General features: G+C 37.9%; 4 protein-coding genes across 4 annotated transcripts in view; 3 read left to right on the top strand and 1 right to left on the bottom strand.

Annotated features, from left to right (window-relative positions):
* Positions 1-24306, top strand: part of LOC136257452 (uncharacterized) — a 226695-nt gene that overhangs the window by 14372 nt on the left and 188017 nt on the right. The gene's annotated exons all lie outside the window — the stretch shown is intronic.
* Positions 1183-14703, bottom strand: LOC136258023 (acetyl-CoA acetyltransferase, cytosolic-like). Its single transcript, XM_066051321.1, has 8 exons — positions 14468-14703; positions 14116-14297; positions 13744-13861; positions 13477-13620; positions 11992-12114; positions 9506-9666; positions 4046-4156; positions 1183-1528 (listed from the first exon to the last, which is right to left on the bottom strand). The coding sequence occupies exons 1-8, from the start codon at positions 14646-14648 to the stop codon at positions 1358-1360; spliced, it is 1191 nt and encodes a 396-aa protein (XP_065907393.1). The 5' UTR covers positions 14649-14703; the 3' UTR covers positions 1183-1357.
* On the top strand, positions 15125-16773 carry LOC136258005 (16 kDa calcium-binding protein-like). The gene is made up of 2 exons (XM_066051303.1): positions 15125-15630; positions 16475-16773. The coding sequence occupies exons 1-2, from the start codon at positions 15305-15307 to the stop codon at positions 16737-16739; spliced, it is 591 nt and encodes a 196-aa protein (XP_065907375.1). The 5' UTR covers positions 15125-15304; the 3' UTR covers positions 16740-16773.
* On the top strand, positions 16844-23929 carry LOC136258004 (EF-hand calcium-binding domain-containing protein 4B-like). The gene is made up of 12 exons (XM_066051302.1): positions 16844-16908; positions 18888-19034; positions 19186-19276; positions 19675-19809; positions 20266-20480; positions 20643-20819; positions 20871-20982; positions 21092-21185; positions 21392-21588; positions 21664-21768; positions 21838-21914; positions 23768-23929. The coding sequence occupies exons 1-12, from the start codon at positions 16868-16870 to the stop codon at positions 23868-23870; spliced, it is 1494 nt and encodes a 497-aa protein (XP_065907374.1). The 5' UTR covers positions 16844-16867; the 3' UTR covers positions 23871-23929.

The raw sequence follows: 24306 nt of genomic DNA, 5'->3' as shown, positions 1-24306 counted from the left end.
TGCCCTGTTTTCGCAGGCCTGGTCACATATTATAATGGGCTTTTTTTTCTTCAAAAAACATGATGGGTGATTTTTCTAGCACTGCTCAAAAGCATAATGCTCAGCCATTTTTGGAGCATTATAGTGTTATGTGTATAATTATGCACACAAATACAAATATCTAATCTAGCTAAGTTGTGAAGTGTGGCATTCCTAGAATAAGATATGTAAACTGTTGTGACAGCAGTATAGGGAGAGTCTCCTGGTTACAAAGTATTCTATTTGTAAGCACATGCAGTCATGCATTGAGATGCATGTGTAGTCAAACAAATGAACATGGTTAATAATCTCTCTAACCTCAGTTTTGTTGTTGTCTAAATACCAACACACAAAAATTGTTCTGGCAATTTTAAAACTTTTTTGGTCTTTGTAATAATAATTATTGTCAACAGTTTGCACACTTAGAACTCATCAACTGTGTATGTCTTTGACTAGCTAGCTACTACCATCTCCTGTACATGCTATATTTGTGTGCATAGCTATACTATGGTCAGGCAGGTAAGCTGCAAGCAGGCAAATACACAGACCAAAAATTCAGTTTTAGTGATTTTATACACTAGATTTGATGTCAGATACACTAGTGTTGTACAGGTATTATAGACAGTTGAGTATCTATGTTAGAATATATGACCACCCTCTGGATCAGCCTGATACTATATGCATGACAGTATACTGCATGTACCTGACGTACACACAGTATGGAACTGTAACACTTTAAAATTTTTTTTGCAACAGGATTGGGGTCATAACTTTCCAAAAGTAACTAATTGCATATCAAAAAAAGTAAAATTAATGCATTAACTTTCTATAATGTGTACTGATACTAGTATTGGTTTCCTTTTGTACATGGTAAAGTGGGGAGTGATACAAATTTAAATGGGATGTAAGTGATTTGATTCCAGCAGACCGCAAAAACAAAGTTTACGGAGTACTTTAGAAACACATTTTGTGAAACATTTGACTGCTTTATTAGAGTATTTAAATATTTTGTTAGATCTTTCTTTGCAGTTTTCATTCCCACAAAATAATAATTTCACATGCTTTGGGACCATTAATGATCATAAGCGTCTAGAATCTAAATTACACTTTTGTTGTGAATTTCAAGTATACATATTAACAGGCTCCACTTGTTCAATGATGATGTCCAATGATAGTTTGAATTTTTCCAGCTATTTACAAATACTGCGGTTACACAAGTACAAAATTAAATTATGCAGTGTTCTTTCTTCATCAAAAGAATTACTGTCACTTTCTTATAATTTAACTATTTAAATTTAGCTGTTAACATTACTTATACATTTTCTCTATAGCAAATGGTTCACAATGTTTCTACACAGATAGCGATTCCCATTCCTCCTCCAATACACAGAGAAGCCACACCCTTCTTAGCATTCCTCCTCTTCATACCATACAGTAGTGTTACTAATATACGAGCTCCTGATGATCCCACTGGGTGGCCCAGGGCTATCGCTCCTCCATTAACATTGACCTGTATATGATAAACAAGAAACATTTTTATTACTGTAGTCCCACAATGTAGACACAAAGTTGATGATGCAAAGCTATCTTCACGTTACCCATCTGGTCGCAATGTGATCTGGTTTAGAGACACACACTAAAAAGCTACATTTCAGGCACTACTACCTGCAACTGGTTCTATGTTATAAGAGTTGTGGCAATAGAGCGTGTAGATACACACTACCATCAGTAGCACAGGCAAGCAAGTATTCTCATATGCAAAAACTGCATGACTAGTAGTGTTTTCATGCTGTAGTCATAGATTACCATATTTTACCAGATAATAGCCGCGGCTCACATAATAGTCGCAGCACAATCTTGAATTATTGCCATAAGAGCTGCGGCTTGTATCTGGATATGCTAATGCAAGTGTTTACAACAAACATTTGAGGGATGAATCAAGCAAAAAAGCTGTTTTGCACCAGGAATATTTTTTGAGAACAACACTACTAAAGGATGGCTAAGGTGGCGCTGCACCAATAAGGACAGCCGTACAAAGTTAATTGGACAGCATGTTTGTGGTAATGCACGAAAAAACGTGGAAATCCACTAACAGAACAAGCCCTATCAGACTGTCTAGCTACTGTTGTTGATACAACTAATGTTATTTGTGCTTTAAAACTATTAGCTTGTCACAATTCTGGTTAATTCACTGGTGAACAGCGCCAGCTACCATCGCATAATTACTATTATACGGACCGCGCCCTGACTAACCACACCATCTCCTTAAACAACTTCAAAATTATGCACCACAGACCATCAAAATTAGGTATGGGCATCGGGTAAGTGTTACTCTACAATAGTACGCTTCAAATTTTCGTGATTCGGGCTTGATGGAGTTGTTAGCCAATGTTGTAGTCCACAGGTGTGCATTTTCACTAGTTTCCATGTTGTTTTATCAGTGAAAAGGAAAGCGTACAATTGTTACACAAGGTGAGAAATAGGGACGCATCAATTTCACCGGCAAAATTTATGGCAAAATGGGTGGGTAAAAGCAATGAGCAAAATGCTGGCATAATAGGTGTAATTTTTGTGAAGTGAACATACAAATTGCACAAAAGATCGAGATACTCTATAGAACAGTCACACAAGATAAAATATCAACAGTACGTAGTTAATTGTATTGGGAAGAGCAAGTGGCAATTGAGATACCCTAATAGAACAGTCACCAGTCACATGTGTTTAGCAAAATTTTCTAGCTCCTTGCTATACGTACATGGTAAGTAGTGCTGTGAACTGGTATGTAAAAAAACCGGTTATTAACCTAATAACCGGTATTGTCTAGGTCAGCCAATTATGTTGTTACCCACCCACATGGTATGCTGACAAGTGTTAACATCATAACAAACCTTAAAGCATGTGTAGATTGTAATAACTGTTACTGTAAGACAGGATGTTGATGGTCACTTTGGTACCACCCTAAAGCTTCCAGCAAGCTTATTGAGTACCTATTATGCCTGCTAGAATCACTTTATTACACAAAACCAGTTAACCAGTTAACTGCCAGTTATTGGCAACCAGTTAACTGGTTTTGAATTTGTTATCAGGTTCACAGCTCTAATGGCAATAGCAAGTGCAGATTGAGATAGTCAAATAGAACAGTCACTTTAAAGTGAAATTGTAGCTTTACACTTTGAAATGGTTAATTAACAAAGATTAATACTGAGCAAAATATATAATTCTTGAGCAAAATATGGAGCATAATAGGTGAAAAATAAAAGAATTGCTGGAAAGGAAAATAGGTGGAAAAAAAAGCAAAATAGACTGGTCTTTAGTGAGAAATGGTTGGAATCAAAGTGGCTTAGCACTTGGTTGCTCATTGGTCAAGTTATTTTAAAAATCGGCTTGAAACTTCAGAGTTATATAGGCGAAAAATGAAAGCGTGTTATGTCACGAAACTTTGTATGCTACACTAAAGCATCACAGGCTATCATAACAGCTTTATGGGTGTAGATTAAGTTGTGCACCACCAAAGTTTTAGGCCACCCTAAAATAGCTCATTAAACACATGGGTTGAAACAAACTATTTTCTGCAGCTGGACTTAATTGGTTCAGTACCACTTTAAACAAGGTCAGCCATTTGAAAATTTGGATAAATGCCCTGCAACACAAGCTCACAGTAGCCGCACTCAGATAGTAGCTGCCTTCTCATAGTAGCAGCAGGATTTTTCTTGCTGAAAGTTATAATAATAGCGACAGCTATTAACCGGTAAAACTATACTGATTTTCCACTATACTTTTGAGGTATATTAAGCAATGAACAATTGAAATATTCTAATTGAACATTCAATGCTCTAATACAGCAATCACGTAATCAATCCTGATCCACACAAGAAACAAATAAATCACATTTAGACACTAAGGATGTGCTTGATAGCATATAAAAAAATGATGTATGGGTGTGTCCCAAAACGATTAGCACATTAGCTTTTTAGTAAACAGAATACCTAAACAATCAGAACATACAGACAGATTACACAACTATTACCTTTTCTGCATCAAGCTTCAAGTCTTGTTGTATGGCCACAGATTGTGAGGCAAATGCTTCATTGATCTCAAACAGGTCAACTTCATCCAAACTCCATCCTGCTTTATCAACCTACATAAACACAAGTTACAAATGAGACTGGATTTTGGGAAAACGATCCAAATCGCACATAAGAAGTTTCGAGATAAATGGTTTTAAAGAATTCAAGTCAGCATAACTTGTTAAGGATAGCAAGCACGCGTATGAAATTTACACAAAAGAAGCATCAATCTATTACCTTTCAACCGCCAAATAAGATAAAAAATCTGAGCAGTTGGATGAGCGAACTAGTATCGTGAGTGCTCACAAAGGGGAGGAGGGTGGGGGGTAGCAGGGTGGGCAAGATATAGATTTCAAAATGGAGGCAGACCACAATTGGAGTCCAGACACGAGATTACAGGGCTGTGCTAGTTCCTCAGTGGCTGATATGTAGTAAAATCAACAGAAAAAATGTCAGGCCAACATTATTAGGCTTTCCACCAGTAAGCCACTGATTCTTGCCAAGCCAGGTCCTTAATTTACAAGGCCGGAAACCACCCTTCAAGCTCTCCATACCACCCAGAAAGACGTCTGTTAAAACCAGCCTCGAGTAGTTTGAGTAGTCCCGAGGGTCAAAACTAGTACGTAGTACAATAGTGTAGCCATCCACTGGTGGTGTTAGTTTGATTTTGCCTGATGTGCGATTTGGATCAGTTTTGTAAAATCTGGACACAAATGGTGTTAAGTGGAACTTTACATAGTGTATAACTGCATGTTCTATTAGAATAATAAAATAGAAATGAGTGTACTGCACAATATAAATTACATACTATAGATAATTTACAGTTCTACCAAGTACTGATGAAAAGTGCATTCTTTAATGCAATGTACTTATCTTTTAGACACTGTTAGAACTTATATTTAGGTTGTAAATAGGATTAGGTAATGGAAAACTACATTTTTGTAATTGCGCATGCGTGGTATGTAATTAGTAGTCCAAAAACTCTAAATAATGCAACATCTGGCGCCCAACGTGGGGCACGAGCTAGCCGAAAGAACCGACAGTTTGAAGACTACTCGCCAGTTTGTGACCTGAATGAACGTCTGATAGGATTCTGATCTGATTTCCAGTTGGAACTCGCTGTGAAAATTCGTTAAGAGCCTTAGTCATAATATTCTTAACCAACCACTAAAAAGTTGTGGTACCGTGGCAGTCTATTAACGGTACCAGCTAAGGAAAGAGATTTCGTTCGTGTTAACTGTTGTGTTCTTGATTCTTTTTTTAGTGTGATGGCATCTGAAGAAACCACCCGCTCTCTGGAGAGGTCACGTGCCATTCGTGGCGTAGTTACAAAACTTGTTCACAAAGCAGAAGGAATATTGAGTAGTGATTCGCTGACTCCTGAACAGCGCAACAAGCTAACTGTTATAAAAGAACAACTTGACGGAAAATTGAAGCTGCTTAGTGACATGGATGAGAAGATACTGAGCCTCTGTGAAGTGGAGGCTATAGAAACTGAAGTGAATGAGTCTGAAACTATTGTTGCAAGGGTTATTGATTGTAAATTGAAGATAAAACAATCTTCTGCTGTTTCTTTGCCTGCTGTACCTCCATCAAGCCCTGTTGTTGTTGCTCCACCAGTTCCACAAGCCAAGGCACGACTGCCCAAGCTAACCTTACCAAAATTCAAGGGTGATGTAAAGAACTGGACAACTTTTTGGGACTCGTTTCAGTCTGCCGTGCACGACAATGAAGCAATCCCCAAGATAGACAAATTTAATTACTTAAACTCTCTATTAGAAGGCACAGCATACAAGACAGTACAGGGACTACCTTTAACAGAGAGTAACTATGATTCTGCTGTTGCAAAGTTGAAGGATCGCTTTGGTGATCCACAACAGATCATCTGTACCCATATGGAAGGATTAATGAAAGTTGCGAATTGTGTGAATGAGTGGCCTAGTTCCTTTCGTGTTGTTTTTGATAAGATTATGGTGCACATTCGAGGCCTTGAAGCATTGGATGTTACGTCTGAACAGTATGGGAGTTTCCTTATCCCAGTTATCATGGCCAAACTGCCTAACGATATCCGTCTGAGAATTGCTCGAGAAACCGGTAAGGAGGTGTGGAAGATTGACAATGTACTCAAGATAATAAAGCAGGAAGTGGAGGCCCGAGAAGTAAGTGAAGGGGCAGCTATCAGCAACTCCAAGACAACTCCTGTGCCACCTCGAGTCACTCCCACAGTTAGCTCTTTTATAGCCAGCCATTATAAGCCCCAGTGTGTGTTCTGTGAACGGGATCATTTTTCAGCTTCGTGCATGAAGGTTACTGAAATAAAGGATCGCAGGGATATTTTATTGAAGGCTGGGCGGTGCTTTAATTGTTTGAAGTTACGCCATAAATCGAAGGATTGTGACAGCCCCAGGAATTGCCGGTATTGCAACCGACGTCACCATCAGTCCATTTGTGATAAGCAACCACTACCACCAAAACCTGCTAATGACATAGAGGAAACTGTGAATGCTACCGCTAGTACAGATAGCAAGCCCAACAAGGGAAAAAGAGTAATACTTCTACAAACAGCAAGAGCTGTAGCTGTGGGACCAGCAGGAAGGGTGTCCATTAGAATGCTGCTTGACAGTGGTAGTCAACTCTCATATATTACCAAGACTTTGAAAGAGAGACTGGGCATTGAACCAATTCGGAAGGAAAAATTACATTTAAACACATTTGGTAGTGCATCCTTTGATCCCAGATCTTGTGATGTTGTGAATCTCCAGATTGAGACCTCAAATGGTGGTGAAGTCCTTGACATAGTTGCTTATACATCCCCTGTTATCAGTTCTTCCCTCCCTGCTATGGTGAATGTTTGTGAATATGAACACTTAGATGGCCTAGAATTGGCAGATGGGGATTTCCATGATTCGAAGAAATCCATAGATGTTCTTGTGGGCTCAGACTATTATTGGAGCATTGTGACTGGAGACACAGTTGTAGGTGATAGTGGTCCAGTGGCACTGGGCAGCAAACTAGGATGGCTTCTGTCAGGTCCTTTGAACGACTATGGTAGCACCATGGTTGCACAAGCTTCGACTTGTCACTACGGTTCTGAAGAATTGTCCACGAGAATTGAAAGTCACTTATTGGACAGATTCCACAACAGCATTGTTCTGGATTAAGAGTGATAAGGTGTGGAAACAGTATGTTTCACGACGTGCTAATGAAATTCGAGCGACCACACTGAGAGACCAATGGAGGCACTGTCCTGGATCTCTTAATCCTGCAAATTTCCCCTCAAGGGGTTTAAATGCCCAGAAACTGTTTGATTGCACCACATGGTTGGAAGGACCTTTATTTTTGAAGTCACATAACGAAGATTGGCCTAGGCAAATTGAACCGGCAAGTGATGTAGTGGCACTCACAGAGTTAGTGAGATCCCCGCAACCACAAACTCACGTTTTGGCAACTGTCACAGGAAGTGCCCTGAATCTTTCTAACATCATTGACTGTCAGAAGTACAGCAGTCTTAACTGCTTGCTACGTGTTACAGCTCGAGTATTGCATTTTGTTGAGATGACACGGGGGAGGGCACTTACTCAGTACAATGCTACATTAGATGCAATGGAATTGAACAGAGCTGAGGTACTCTGGGTATGCTGTATTCGAGCCCAGGCTTTTGAGAAAGAGTTAACTTATTTGGAAGGTTTTACCAGCTCTGGTAAGTCACCCTATATTGACCAGTTTGGTTTATTCATTGATGACCAGACTCTGTTGAGATGCAAGGGGAAAATTAATAAGGCTAAGTTGTCAACCACTGAGAAGAACCCTATTTTGTTGCCATCAAAGCACCACGTTGTCAAATTGTTGGTTACTGATATGCATGCCAGAATGAAACACGGAGGTATAAATGACACACTAGTAGCTCTCCGTGAACGATACTGGATTTTACGAGGAAGACAGGTAGTAAAGGCAATTGTAAGATCATGTGTGGTATGCAGGAAACTTGAAGGGCTTCCATATGGTTCTCACCCATCCCCAGATTTGCCAGCTTGTAGGGTTTCTGATGATCCCCCATTCTCCCATACAGGGATAGATTTTGCCGGTCCATTGTACTTTAGTGAATCCACGGATGAGAAAGATACCTCAAAGGCATATATTTGTTTGTTCACGTGTGCTTCTACACTTGCTGTACACTTAGAACTCACACGTGGAATGAATGTTGATTCATTCCTGTTGGCCTTCAGGAGATTTGTTGGGCGACGTGGACTTCCGGCCACTCTGCTATCCGACAATGCCAAGACTTTCAAGTCGTCGTCAAAGGAAATAAGAGGAATCTGTCGTTCTCCAGAAGTTAATCACTACTTGACCAATCAACGTACCAGCTGGAAGTTTATTGTTCCCAGAGCACCTTGGTGGGGTGGGTTCTGGGAACGCATGGTTAGAAGTGTCAAACGATGTCTGAAAAAGATTGTGGGAAGACGTACATTGAAATTTGAAGAGCTAGCTACCCTGCTTGTTGAGATTGAGTCGGTTATCAATGCCCGTCCATTAACATTCGTCTACGACGATCAGGAAGGCATTAGCTATGCTCTCACTCCTGCACATCTTATTTATGGACGAAGACTTGTAACAACTCCCAGTGCAAGCCATCTAGAAGTGTGTAGCACTCACAAGACACTTACTCGACGATCCAAGAACCACCGACACCTTCTAACACAGTTGATTAATTGCTGGAGGAAAGATTATCTCTTAAATTTGCGAGCGTTCAGAGGAGTTCAACTGAAGGGTCAACTGCCTGTTATCAATGTTGGCGATGTAGTAATCCTCAAGGATGACAATGCAAAGCGAGTATTTTGGAGGTTGGGGAGGATAGTTGAACTACTGAAGGGCAGTGATGGAAGGGCAAGGGCTGCTTTAGTTAATGTGGCTAATGAGAATGGACTACCTAAAGTGTTGAAGCGAAGCATTGTACATCTAGTCCCCATTGAAGTTGCAGATCCTGAAGCTGAAGAAGAGAGTACCACTGCTACGGATCTTCTAGAGTCATCACCAACTGTGCTTGATGCAACCGAAACTGAAATAGAACAAGTTGATGCTGCTGCTTCTACTGATTCAACTAGACCCCGACGCCAAGCAGCGGTACTTGGAGAAGCTGTCCGAAGAACTTGGACTGGTCATTAGTTATAGTGTTTGTTCCCTCTGAGACCAAACAGGGGGAGTGTGTTAGAACTTATATTTAGGTTGTAAATAGGATTAGGTAATGGACCACTGCATTTTTGTAATTGCGCATGCGTGGTATGTAATTAGTAGTCCAAAAACTCTAAATAACGCAACAGACACGTACAGAGATTCCATGAGTTAAATTTTATGGTGTGTGTTATGTATGCAGAATGCAACAACTACACTGTTCAGACAATTAGAGTGTAGAATATACTCACAGCTTTCTTGATGGCAGTTATTGGACTGATTCCCATTATTAGAGGATCCACTCCAACTTGTGCCCATGACACAATCTTAGCCATTGGAGGAGTATCAATGCCTAACTTTGTGAGTTGACTTGCTGCTGCTACCACTACAGCTGCTCCTCCATCATTCATCCCTATGAGGAACAAATATTTAAACTACTGTAACAGTAGTATTTACGATAAGGACGTATAATAAACCACCTTATCATACAGTATAGTTATAAAATACAGTAGTACTGTATATCAAGTAGAAATCGTGAAAAAAATTGGGTTTTTTATAGCCAAAAAAAATCACCCAAAAATCAGCTACACAATACGTACCATCCTGATTCCTTGGCAGTATTGGCAGTATTGGTTAGGTAACCAAGCCCAAAAGTGTCTTCAGTATGACCCTAAATGCTTCCAATAGATTGCTACAAATTTAAAAAAAAGTTTTATTCAATATTGTCCTCCTTTGTGTCCCATTTCTTTTGCTGATAGCCCAAGATGTCGATTCAGATGTCGATTCGTGGTAGCTTGATGGCTTCCCTACATTTGTAAATGGGAATTGTCTGTGTTTTCCGTGGTGGCTGGATTGATTGCAGAGGCAGTTCTCCTACTGTTCTTCATTTGTAGTGCTGTGAAACGGGCTGAACACAGCTGAAAGTGAAGTGTATAGGCCACTTCGCTTTTGAGTTTGGGTGCGTGTTCAGTCGAAAACATTATCTCTGACACCATCCTTTCCTTTGATGTGGTATGCATGTGTTCACCAGTCATGACAATGTTACAAAAAGGTAAACAAACAAGTACAAGGAAGGGATTAATTGTCCACTAGTAAATCTCCAGGTGTAGGCAACCTCCATTGTTTCCTTACTTTTTTTCTATGATCCCTAATCGAACTTAAAATTCTTCATTTTCCATCTACGTACTTGTAATTAAAACATTAAAATTGTTTTTAAAGTAGCTGTACAAGTTAAGCCATGTACGTTCATGTGAACAACACTCCTGCATGTATGGTGCATTGAGTATCAACCACTAATATTACAACTATCTAAGTAAAGCACAGTAGCTCACAAAATCTACAAGGTCCCAAATATAGATATGGCAAAGGTACACTTGTGACAGTTTTAATAAGACTACCTCATAATAGTGACCATGTTAAAGAAGTCCCGAACATAGCTAAGATGCAATTCATGACCTCATTAAGAAGACCACCTCATTATAGTGACCATATCAATAAGACCGTAAATATAACTAAGGCGTACTGTATTTCATGACCTCATTAATAAGACCCCTTCAGTATAGTGACCATGTCAAGTAGTCGAAATGAATATCAAATCTAGTATTCAAGTAGTTTGAATGGTACAATGAGCAAATGCTCCATGAAGCCACCTAACTTTAAAGGCAAATTTCAGGGTACACATCTTATAAAGCCTGGCTGGCCTTGCTACATTCAAGTTAAACCATGTGGAGCAGTACCACCAATTTCTTTATCTAAAAATTCAAGCCAAAATCGATTGTGGGAATTTATTATTGGTCACATGATGAAAGCCATGCATCCGATTTTGCATCCTACAGCATTCAGACAGAAGCAATTTGTCACCCTTGCCATCCTATGGGTTGAGAAATGTTGGTTTAAGGTGAGAACTAGTGCTATAGCATATTCACAAATGGCTCGCAGCATTTTTGAATACGACCATGACCACTTTTCGAGTAACACAAGATAAACACTCTACAACAAAGCTTACCCTATAGGTATTTAGTAACTGTTGTAAACAATCTGTAAACAGATGCAACGGCATTAAAATACTTGTAAAATCGCTCAATTGATTTTTCCCATGATACTCTTAGGACTTGCCTGTTCATGTTAACAAACATAGTTACAACGTTAGTTGCTGCTGTCCCATAATCAAATTTTATAAGTTGGTCTATATAATAAATTCATTGATTGGTGTCGTATTAGCTTGGGTGATTAATCGCTCTTGGGCTCTTAGCCTGCAATTGGCATGGTACATATCAGTTGTATCACGAGGGCTGATACAACTATTACATAAATTCAAGCAGTTTGAATATGTCATTTATGAGTAATTCTCCATCCAAAATTCCATAGCAGTACTCTACCATATACCAGAAGAAAATGTAACTGTAAATATATACAGAAATATGCTTCATTGCAAGTAGAATTTGAAAACAACTTCCTAAAATCCGCTCACAAACGCCACACAACATACTGCAATTATTGATAAAAGCTTAGTTGCTTTGTAATTGAAAACTTATTGAGGTATTCAAATACTAGCACAACTGAGCAAATATCTGTGCAAATCAAATGTTTGTTCTAGCTCTAAATTAAGTTAATCATTTGTTACGTGGCCCAATAAGTTTATAGTACATGCTTTAACATTAGTAAATTATAAATTAAAATAAGCAAATTAGGATCTGCTGTTCGAGCTACATACTGTATAGCAACAGCAATGACTCACCAGATGCATTTCCAGCTGTCACAGTCCCAGTTCCATCAGTGACAAAAGCTGGTCGGAGTTTTGACAGACCCTCCACGGAGGTACCATGACGTGGGAACTCATCAGTATCAACAGTAACAGTAGCTACAACAGATATCAATTGTAACACATTATGAATAATATTGCTGAGAACCAAACAGATATTTTTAAACTGTAAACTAATTGTGTCAAGAACACCAAATGTGACCCAACTTTAAAGATCATCAATATCTGCACTTTTTTTCAAAACTCACTTTTTGTTGTCTACGTATAGGGACAGAGGAATGGACAGCTTCATAAGTTAAGCAGAGTGGGAAATACACCCTGTACAGCACTAGACAGCTGAATGAGCAAATAAATCGATATGGACAGAAGCTAGCCGTCAAGAAAAGAATCTACAGGTACCTACATAAACCATCATAACTCACTGATACAACGATGTACGATGTTGAATCTTGGCTGATTGTGTTTGCCATGAATTTGTGAATCCACCAAGGTATACGTAACTTTTTTTTTCTGGGACTTGCATTTGTTTGCCATTGTTTTTAAATGTGTTTTATTACAAAAGTCTTTGCATGTGCCATATAGAGGGAAACTTTGGTGGGAGTAAACTTTGGCAAATAGCAAACTAAATTGCATTTGGCGAAATAAACTTTGGTGAATTCAAGCTCAATCTATAGCTATAATGACGCTAATCTTAGGTGCTACGAGGAATTGGTGGGTTAAACTTTGGCGAATTTGTACCAAATTCGCCAAAGTTTTTCCCCGCCAAAATTTCCCTCTATATGGTAGATCAATATTTTTCCCAAATTTGGTCACAAATACATTATTGCTAGGAAACCAAACAGATACTTCTAAAGCTGCTACTAATGTTTCTACATACGTGTACAGACTATGTTCTGTAACAGCTCATAAGTAGTACACAAATGAATGTTCTGAAATTCGAATGTTCATTTGGGAACATTCGAATACAAATTCATAACATTTGAATCCTATATGCAGATGCCCAATGTATATAATTAGGTCGTGTGCAGCTGAAAATAGTACAGGACACAACACACGCCAGGTGTCGAGTTGTTAACATGTACTAATTTTGCTGTTGTTTACACTTAGTTAACAGCCTGTTGTCTACAGTCAGGTGCATGTGAAGCCAACAAGTGACAGCTAGCCTGCTAGATGTGAGGTTGATTACAGTGATAAAACTACTACTTTGCTGCTGTTTACACTCACTTTACTGTCTATAACAAAGAGTACTTCAACAAGTAAATGCATAGAATCCTCACAACAATAGGTCTTACTCCTTAGATTCAATAAATTAAAATTTTTGATTGCAGGTATTAAATATTAGAAACATTCAAATAATCTGCAGTTTTTCATTCAAACATTTGAATGCTCAATTCTAGCATTTGTTTATACACTACTCATAAGATACACAATTGCTATGTATGTATTTACGTACATGACTACCTTTCTTGGCCTTGACACTCACTGGTACAATTTCATCTTTGAAGACATTTTCCTTTTGTGCCTTCTCAGCTCTGTTTTGCGATAGTACAGCAAATTTATCTTGTGCCTCTCGACTGATCTTCCATTGTTTGGCCACATTCTCAGCTAGAAAACACACGTTAATGTAAAAATGCAAGTGATGAGCTACTGGTCTATCAAAAGTTTTGTGTGTACGTAAAGAAATTAAGCCCATGAAAATTTACCACAGCTCACATGATACAGACATACCGGTATTCCCCATGTGACAGTCATGGAAGGGATCCACCAGACAATCCTTCAACAGTGTATCCATCATAGTGACATTACCATACTTGTAACCAGCCCTCATGTGGACACAATGGGGAGTCTGTGAGAACAATACCCATAAATAACAAAGGTCAACCATACAAATTAAGGTCACAAAAAAAACCATTAGAGGTATACATTAAATGGCCATTAACAATTCCATTTGCAGTATGAATTCAATACACTGTACTTCTAATACATTATTATTTCATAGGTGTATGTGATAGATATGCTGACACAGAGTCCATTATATAACCACCATAGATTTACATATTAACGTGACTGTTTGGTCTAATGCAAGCAATGCACACATACTTGACTCATGCTCTCTGCTCCACCAGCTACAACAATGGAGGCATCTCCACACTTGATGGCCTGGTAGCCCAGCACTACTGCTTTCAGTCCTGACCCACACAACATGTTCACACTAGTGGCTGGGACCTCTTTGGGCAGGCCTGCTCCCATCGATACCTGCCTAGCAGGGTTGGAGCCACATCCTATGATTGAACAAGTATGAAGAACATTAACTAGCTTCTATACCCTAATACTTCAAAGATTATTAACGTGTGAAAGAGGGTAATTCCCCCCTACAACTGGACTAAACGTAACAGACAATTAATAAGGCTGACATTAGCACTTTTAAATACTCACAATTACTACGTCTTACCTGCGGTGTATACTTGGCCAAAGAACACTTCAGACACGTCTACGGGTTTCACGCTTGCCCTCTTCAACGCCTCCTCCACTGCCACCTTTCCCAGTTGGGTTGCTGGTAGGCTGCTAAGGCTGCCATTGAAGGATCCGATCGGTGTGCGCACAGCACCAACTATCACTACCGTCTCATCCATTCTGAGCTCGTGACCTTTCACTAGAAAAATAATGTCCTAAAATATACGGAGTGAGATTAACACGTGCCTGTGCGTTCACGTGACAAATTTCGAAACAACACATATAAGGCCACTCCAAATAAATTCTCTGTTTCCCGTCCTGGACTCAGGCATATTTGCATGCGGGCGGGCGGTCTATTTCCATTATTTCATTATAATATTGGCTAGCCTTTCAAACCATTATTTGCCTGGCACTGCCAAAAAGGCTGCATAAGAGCATGCATAAGCTTGTTCCTTCCTTTGTAAGTTGCAAAAATAACACAAACGTGAAGTTTGTGCTGGCTTGATAGGACTGCTGACACGTGAGCTGACACTGTTTCAAGATAGCTTTTACTGAGTCCATCAGTATGCAAGAATAACCGGAAAGTAATGGAAGAATACGGAATAATGGAATATTCAGAGCTGGCAGTAACCAGATGCGGGCGGTGGACGGGAAACAGAGAATTTATTTGGAGTGGCCTAACCTCTGTTTAAGACTTCTACAGATACCTTACACTTCACATGGCCGTTTTGTAGGTATTTCTGAGATCAAAGTACACAATGCCATAAACGCCGACTGCAGCTATGCCGGAGCATAGTTAGCCAAACCAGCTAGCTACGAGTTGATCAGCGTCGTGATGGCTGAGGTACAAAACGAACGAATACAAACAAGTTCATTATCAGAAGAGAAAGATATTTATTACCTTCAACTATACGAAGCTTTCAACGAGATAGATGCTGATCAAGACGGTTACATCACACTTGAGGACTTGTCCCATTGTTGTGAAGATCAACTTGATGACATCATGGAGGCACTGGATCTTGACAAGAATGGCAGGATTTCATTCGAAGAGTTTTATGCATGCTTCAAGTCTGTTAATCCATTACTGAACTGTGTTGCTCCTCAATCACCAGCAGAGACTGAAGTATTGAGCCAGGGAGGCCGTGATCTTCACACAACAAAGTAATACAGCTATCATTTGTATATAGTAAATACTATTTGTGTAGCTATCATGTACATATTATGTATGTATGTAGCAGTGTCATAGCTGCTGGTAGCTGAGCACTATTTATAGTTGTATCAAAGCACAAGGCGTGCTATCACTGTCCACATGCATGCTACATGTATTACCTATAGCATTTAGTACTGATAATTTTTTTAAAGCAATAGCTAATATGTTGAAGAGACTAAAACACAAAAGTGAACTTTGCAAGATTATGGCATGAACTAACATGCATGTGAACACTCGCAATACTAGAAATATTGGTAATAAAATTACACCGGCTACTGACTTTGCTCTCTTGCTATATATGCAAGTATCACGATGAGAAATTATATTGATGCCGTAGCTAGCTAGCTAGTATTGCATGAGACTGCACAGTAGAAACTTATTAGCAGCTTCTAGTCCTTAGTAAATAATTGATATTGCCGCTACAACCTGAGATATAGAGAACACCACAAATTATAAAGGAGAATATATAAGGCTTGATCTATAATATTTAGGTATTAGGTTTCCAACAATGTGAGACACAAATTTGTAAGAATTCACAAAATTAATGTCAGCATTTCCATTGACTTTCAAACTACTTCATGTCTGATAGTCTCTTTACGTAATAGCGTAACAAATACGCAATATGTAAATACGTAACAACCAGGCTAGCTACTGACATGCCGGTAAGTACAGTTTCTGATAATTAATATGTCTTGCAGATGAAGCCTGGTGTAAGGTATGCATGTCTATAAGTACATTTAGATGTATATGCATGGCTTTATTAAAGTGTTGTGTATTATGTTGTGATCCTGTTAGTACAATAGGAGGTAAAACCAGCTGCTGGGGTGATGATGATGATGATGATAGCAGTGACAGCTGTGATGAAAATAGCACACATCAGAAGTTGTTTCGTGTATTCTCAGAAATGGATAAAGACAGTGATGGTGAACCCACATATGATGAACTATGCCAATATTGTGAAGGATCCCGCCAGCTTGAGACAACACTTGATGCATTAGACCTTGATAATACTGTAAGAAATATATTTATGTCATTGAAGAGTTTTATGCATGTTTTATGAGTGTAATCCCATTGTTTAATATAATTATCTCAGATGCTACAACATTTTCTACTCCATTGAAGAGCTTGGCATCATCCTATGTACTAGAGACTGGTGGGGATGATGAAACAGCAGAGTGGGATTGCATCATGAACAAACTCTCCATTGATAGCCAGACCCCAATGTTTCAGTAAGTATATACCTTGATATAATTATATTCAACTAACAGTGTATCTACTCCCATTCATTCCCCATTCATACTTAAGTGTCTATAATTTGCCTTCGGCTGGTCCTTTTTATTGTTGGATTAAGCATTCCAAATTTACAGATTTCTCACCCCTGTACTCTTTTCGCTTATGCTGAAAACACTCAGACTCTATGTTCACCTGTGTCTGTTGGCATACCCTTACTGCTCCTTAGACAATCCTAATAAGCCATATTCTGCTTCATTCTTTATTATAAAAATTTATTCAAATAAATTAATCATCATTGCATAATTCTCCCCACTGCTGCCCTTATTTTTAAAAATGCAGAGTTCTTTTATCGAATGTGGCTCTTGCTATACATCTTTGTCTGGGTATCCCAACACCTAACATAATATATTTTCTTTATTTTATATATTTTCTTTACTCACCCTATACATGCATTTAATATTCCCTGCATTATCACTTCCCAAAATTAAAGAATTAGCATAATTAAGTACAAGTATACGCATGACATTAGGGTAAGTTTATAATTATCCACACATGAAATCATAACCACATGTATAGCAGTAGCTAGGAAAGGTATAATAGCAATATATATGATATTCTTTGTAGACTGGATAATAAGTAGGGACGACTTACATATGTAAGTTCAGTGAGATAATCAAACAATCATAATTATCGTGCATGCTTTGATTACTGTACATATTATTCTGTAGATGCTTCCTTAAAGCTATGCCATACGTGTTTAGTGTATCATGTGACCATTTCTATGTCTGTTTCCTTAATTCCATTTTGTGTTCTTTAACTGTGCACATCTATGTCTGCTTCCTTAATGCCACTTTTCCTTTATTAAACTAGTATTTTAGAGTAGTTGTGGTGATTGACTTAGGCCTAAAAGAGTTCTCTGTTGTGTGAATTGTAACCAAATACATACATGAAGCGTGTATATTGTTTCCTTGGACTAATCTATCAATAGAATTTGTTTGAAGGTATTTCTGAAAATTGGGGGACTCAGACATATATATACTGTATATTATATAGAAGCACGTTTTTTGAAATGAAACACTCACGTATACATATACATACCTGTATCTGTACCATAAATACATTGTAGCCTTGCCCATCATAAAACCATAAATCAGTACTAGTCTTAACACATAAATGGAAGTGTATGGCCAAGTATTTATTCAGTAATGGTGGGTAATCAAGCTTCTTATATCCTCAATGAATAGTTTAGTTTTTTTTATTTACAGCACACACCAGTTCCCCAAGTACCCTTTTCTGTTACACCTTTCCAGCTATAAGTTATTAAGTCTAAGTCCTTGAAGTTAGGTTAGGTAATCCTAAGGCTGCAGCACATGTTGCTGTAGACCTTCAGTGCTGGTCACTGTAAAGTGTTAATAATAAATACTTTAGGTTTAAGGAAGAAAATCCATCCCTCCTGGAAGAAGACTGAGTGTGGCCCCGACTAGACATTGGGTGACCTGCAGTTCAAATCCTGGGGTTGGAGGGATTTTTTTCCTTACTTTGGCCCCTTTTCTGTTACACCTTTCCAGCTATAAGTTATTAAGTCTAAGTCCTTGAAGTTAGGTTAGGTAATCCTAAGGCTGCAGCACATGTTGCTGTAGACCTTCAGTGCTGGTCACTGTAAAGTGTTAATAATAATAATAATAATAATATTTGTGGATAGATCCATGACAATTTACAAGCCACCCAAACACAATTTCAAGGGCTTTTATTGCAAACTAGTCTTGTAACAATCCTTATGTATTTTTAAATGCATAAATGTTTGAATATGATTTTGCAGGTAATTATTGGTATAGATATGTGATTTTTCATGTTAAGTTGCACAATTGCATAGTACATACACCAATATTTTGTAGAGGGATATTACGTGATAGGTCTGCTGAAAACAATCACATTACAATTAATCAGATGCTGACAACAAAAATAATTTTTACAGATCTACTGAACTGAAAGATCTGATTAATCAGATGCAGTTTCAGTCCCCACATTTGCTGGGTATACTGGAGAAAGTGATATCAGTTCTTCATGATGATTGGCAAGAATGCAAGTTGAGCTGTGAAAACCTTCAAACCAAATTAAACAGGTAAAAATCACTTGGAATGGTTGTTTGCCTAGCTATACATGTTAGTTGTATATAAGGCTGCAGCACATGTTGCTGTCAGACCTTCAGTGCTGGTCACTGTAAAGTGCTAATAATAAAAAATAATAACTTGTTATTTAATTTATGTCAACAGTGATGCTCAACATAGAGAGGAGTTGGCAGTGGAGTATGATGAAATGCTAACAGAAGAACTTGAAAAAGAGAGAATGACCTTTGTTGTCAAGGTAACCATACACACTTAATCAATATTTACATACACAGTCTCCTCAATCATCCAACCTTTGATTATCCAAACACTCGGTTATCCAAACAGTAGAAATATGACTGTTCTATTAGAGTATTTTGTCCAGGGCATGCATTCTATTAGAGTGACTGAACAAGTCTCTGTATAATTATATAAATGAATGGGCTTTGGTTATCTGATCTTTTGATTACCTGAATATTATGTCTTGGTTCCACGGGGGTTGAAGGAGCATTGTAAATCATTGCTTGTATAAAATCTGTATTATTATTATTACTGTATAGACACAGTTTCCATTTAGTGTGCAGATATAAATAAACAGTGATCAACCATATGTGACTGTATATTGAATACATTTACCCCTCTTCAAATTCTTTTCAGCAACACCAACTAAAGACAAAGTTGGACAAACAACTTCAGGAGAAGGAAGACAACATCCTCCAAGTGATATCTCAGAAGAGGACCCTGGAAAGGCAACTAAGTGTTGAGAAGAAGGAACGTGTCATTCTCAAAAAGGTACATACATTTCGTGCAAAAAATGTTTCATGATAAAATTTTCATTGTAAAATATTTTTGTATGGTTTACGCAAATGACTGTTCTATTAGAGTAGTTCAATCTTTTATAAAAATTTTCATACAAGTTTTTGCATGCAAAAATTATTTTACAACGAAAAAAAGCAAATTACGGTATAAAGATGGCATTTCAGATCACACTTGTACAGTACTGTATATAGTTGACAAAATGCAAGAGGATTTTTTTCATTCATTGCTGAGTTTCCACTGTCAGGATATTATATAAAAACTTTAAGGTCAAATTCTGCAAGTGGCAGTTACCAAAATCTATAAAACCTATTTAGTACTGTATATTCCATGAAGATTTGTATTGACACACATGTACACACATAATAATATGTAAGTATATTATAATTGTGCATAAATATATACTTGTAATTTACTTTTATAATGATATAGCAAAATAAGGAGCTGGAGAGTACGATTAAACACATGGAGGACACTATTAGTGCATCACAGCCACCTTCATTGCAAAGACAAAGATCAATTGTTGATGTCCTGAGAGTCACATCATGTACTGAATTTGAACCAGGTGCTAAGAAGAGACAGTTGTTGATAAGATTGTTATCCCAAACCAGTATGGATCCACTCTCTCGCACAACTAGTCTAGAATTGTAAGTTGCTTGAGCCAGCTCGTGAAGGAATGATTCCACTTGTATGCACTATTTTTATATACCTTGAAGCCCATTTCAACCATATACAATTACGTTGATTCTCCATAAAATATTTAGCTAGTCATATTCAAATTAAAGAGGTCAATTTTCGCTCCTATACAGTAGTCAAAATGATCATTGTGACACTACTACTGATCAAGATAAGTATTCAAAACATCATGATCAAGATGACATTATTGATGATGCAGATGGAGACCAAGATGAATATTTTGATGCTGTAGAATCAACATCAGATCTATCACTGCCTCACACCGATCACACTTCTGAAAACATTTCAAGGTGTCTAGTAACCTTTTAGAATAACACACCATTATTATAATTTCTTTACAGTATCCCTTCTTTAGCTGAAGAATTTGAGCAGGAAGGTCACCAATATGAATCCATGGCCAGTGTCTCTGGCATCACTCAGTCAACTGAAGATTCACCATGCCACGTGTACAAGGTACTTAAATATCTTCTATTTTGTAAGGCCATGCACATACATAGAGCTAATAATTATTTGTATTTCATTATTTATTCTGTTTATATTATAAGAAATTACTGGCACACAGGTGGTATACCTAGGGAACAATGGTGTAGGAAAGACCTCCATTATCAGATGGCTGTTAACTGGTAACTTTCATTCCACAGTGAAATCTACCCAAGGTGTGCACTTTTGAATTATTGATGTATTATATAATATTATTGCTATTTGTGTAATGTATTAGAGGTTTACTGTAAACTATACACACCCACATATAGATATATGCATAATCAATTGGTGTTTCATGATCAGATACTCAACCTAGGCCAGTAGTGTAGATTGTGATTGAGTTAAAAACAATTGCTAATAATATCTTTGACACCCTCAGGTGTGAACTACACAACTTCCAAATTAAGCATTGATAATGAAAATGTGCTACTAGAATTATGGGACACTGCTGGTCAAGACGAATATGGAGCAATCACATCGGTGTATTGTCATAATGCAAATGCCTTTGTCTTAGTCTATGACATTTCAAGCCATGGTTCATTTACAACAATCAGAAGATGGACAGACCTTATAAAAGTATGCATTTATCATCAACAGTTATAAAGAAACTATGCAGAGTATGTATTTGTTTAAACATTCATTATTATTTAGATTATAAGAAGTGTATCAACTGTGTTGTTGTTAATTGGTAACAAAGTAGATGTCAGCCATTGTAGTCGACAAGTTAGCACAAGTGAGGGAGAAGAACTATCTGAGGTAATAAATATTTTCTAAGTTCAGTATTTAGCATGGGCTGTAAAATGCATGTTTATTGTGTTATTATAGGAGCTAGGGGCTACATTCATTGAAACTAGTGCAAAACTAGGAAGAAACATTATGAAAGCACATGAAGACTTACTACGGTAAGGTATACCAATTATTGTGCTTGCACAAATGTAACTTATATACAATTAGTGGCGTGGTTATAAAACTAGTACCACACTGTATGTACAGTACATGTGTGTATGCCTTCATAAACGTGTAAAACATATTGTCATTGTTTAGTTAACATAATTATCAGTACATAATTATGTCATAGACAAAAGTATTTTTGCTCTTCATTTTAAAAAGTTTAGGAGTATGATTTGTCTCATAATTGAGATTGACAGACACACATCCAAAGTGTACAGTATGTTTTATTTTTAAACAAGAAGAATAGAAAATGTTTTGGAAATATTATGCAGACATGCCTATATACACACTAATTTTTAATAGTACAATTGTCTGCTCTGCTTAGATTAAAAACTACTCCAGTGTAATGCAAAGCAATGTGTCAACCGTGTCACCTCCATATGACTCATGATCAATTTTGATGAAACGCACATGAGCCTACCACACAATAGCTATACTTGCTGCATCTTCCCCTTTTAGGGAAAGAAAGGACCTAACAGTATACAATAAATCAAATACACACACTCACATACACCCACACACAAAAAAGCAAAGCCTTCAGCTGCCATGCTAACACGATCATGCCTATACCCAGTGAACCAGTTCTGGGATACTCATGCGCTACCCAGGTGCTAGGAGTCAGCGAAGGCAAATTTACCTGGGGCAGGACTAGTAACCTGCAAGAGGCTGTACCACATCCTTCAGGAGGTGTGGGCATGCAAGTTCTACCTGGACCTTCACCCACTGTGCAAAACATGGACTGTTGGCATTTGCTTCCCTAGTTAATACCAGGTACTCATTGACACAGCTGGGTAGGCTGCTTCCCCAGTTGACACCAGGCCACCAGGTCCCCATTTAAACAGCTGGGTAGACTGGAGCAATGTGAGTAAAGTTTCTTGCTCAAGGAAACAACACCGATTTGGCATCAAACTGGGAATCTTTCAATTACCAGGCCAATGATTTAGCCACTTGGCTACGCTCCCTCACACTCCCTCACACACACAGAATAACACAACCAAAGGAGCAAGAAAAACTGTCAGGGAACCTTTAGTTCAAATTGATGGTATAGTCTTCCATCCACTTTGGCTACCTTGTTAATCTACCAGACCTTTGTGGAGCTCTGAGCGGTACTGTAAGTATGTCCTACAGGTTCAGATGTATATTACAGTTGTCTGCTATCACATTTTCAGCTTCTGATGACTCATCTACCATCTGTGAGAATTGTCTAGTTCTGGGCCTTCTGAGAATTCAAATTCCTCCATTGGCTGTTGTTCATTGACTAAAATCATATGGCACTGATTGCATCTACTGTATAACAAGTTCCACCCACTTTCACTAAATGGCTGAGTGGGCCTACTAGTCCCTTGTAAATAACTGTGTTCCATGTGAATTTCCCAGGCAATCAGATACATTCAGTTTGTCCAGTAGGTAAAGGTTTTAGTTTCTTGGCATACCAGTTATACCATGCCTGTTGTCAATTTCTCTATCTACATTGGGTTGCATGTGGACACCTCCTTCATTAAAAGTGCTGAGCTGGGCTTGTATTATCCCTTTGTAATGGAGTATTCCACCTGTCAGGTAGTGTAGTAATCCCAAACAACAAGTATTATAGTGCACATTCCCTTATTTCACAGACATAAGTCCAGTTTTTTTAATAGCGTACATAAATTCTTTTTGCCATGATGTGTTGATGTTCCCATTTTAGGATATCTGTTGATTTGTATCATGCTTATATTTCAATGCATTCGTTAATTCTTTAATCTGTATACCATTGTAGAAGTGCACATACAAAAACTGAATTGCAAATACACTATTTTCTTCATAGGAAACTGGTGGAAAGAGAGCAAGAGTTAGTCAAGCCCGAAATACAAGGAATTATACTAAATCCAGCTAACCCCATTGACAAAAGAAACTTTTACTGCTATTAATACCACTAACCATTCATAATTATATAGATTGACTGTTAATGAATAATGCATTAATTTGTTTTTAGGCCACATAAACTTAATGATTAGTTTCTCATCCTCCTGCATTCAAAATAGCAGTGCAGGAGTGTGGATTATTACTTTATTTTTTATTAACTAAATAGCTGAATTAGCTAGTTAAAATGACTCAGAATTCAGTTGTTTTAGACTGCTCTAGCAAGGTACCACCTTTACAAGGTGCTGGATAACTGCACTCAGCCACCAGTGGTACAAAAAATCCTTGTTGAGGTAAGAAAAATGGCCATGCGGGCAGGGATGAGAAACTAATAATTAAGTTTAATATGTGGCCTTAATTACAACTAGCATATTATTATGACCACAGTCACCACACTACAACAGCAGGAAAGGCAATATTGTTATGTGCACAACATGTACACAA

Source organism: Dysidea avara, chromosome 6, assembly GCF_963678975.1.
Source record: "Dysidea avara chromosome 6, odDysAvar1.4, whole genome shotgun sequence".
Taxonomy (NCBI): Eukaryota; Metazoa; Porifera; class Demospongiae; order Dictyoceratida; family Dysideidae; genus Dysidea; species Dysidea avara.
This window is presented reverse-complemented; position numbering and strand designations above follow the sequence as displayed.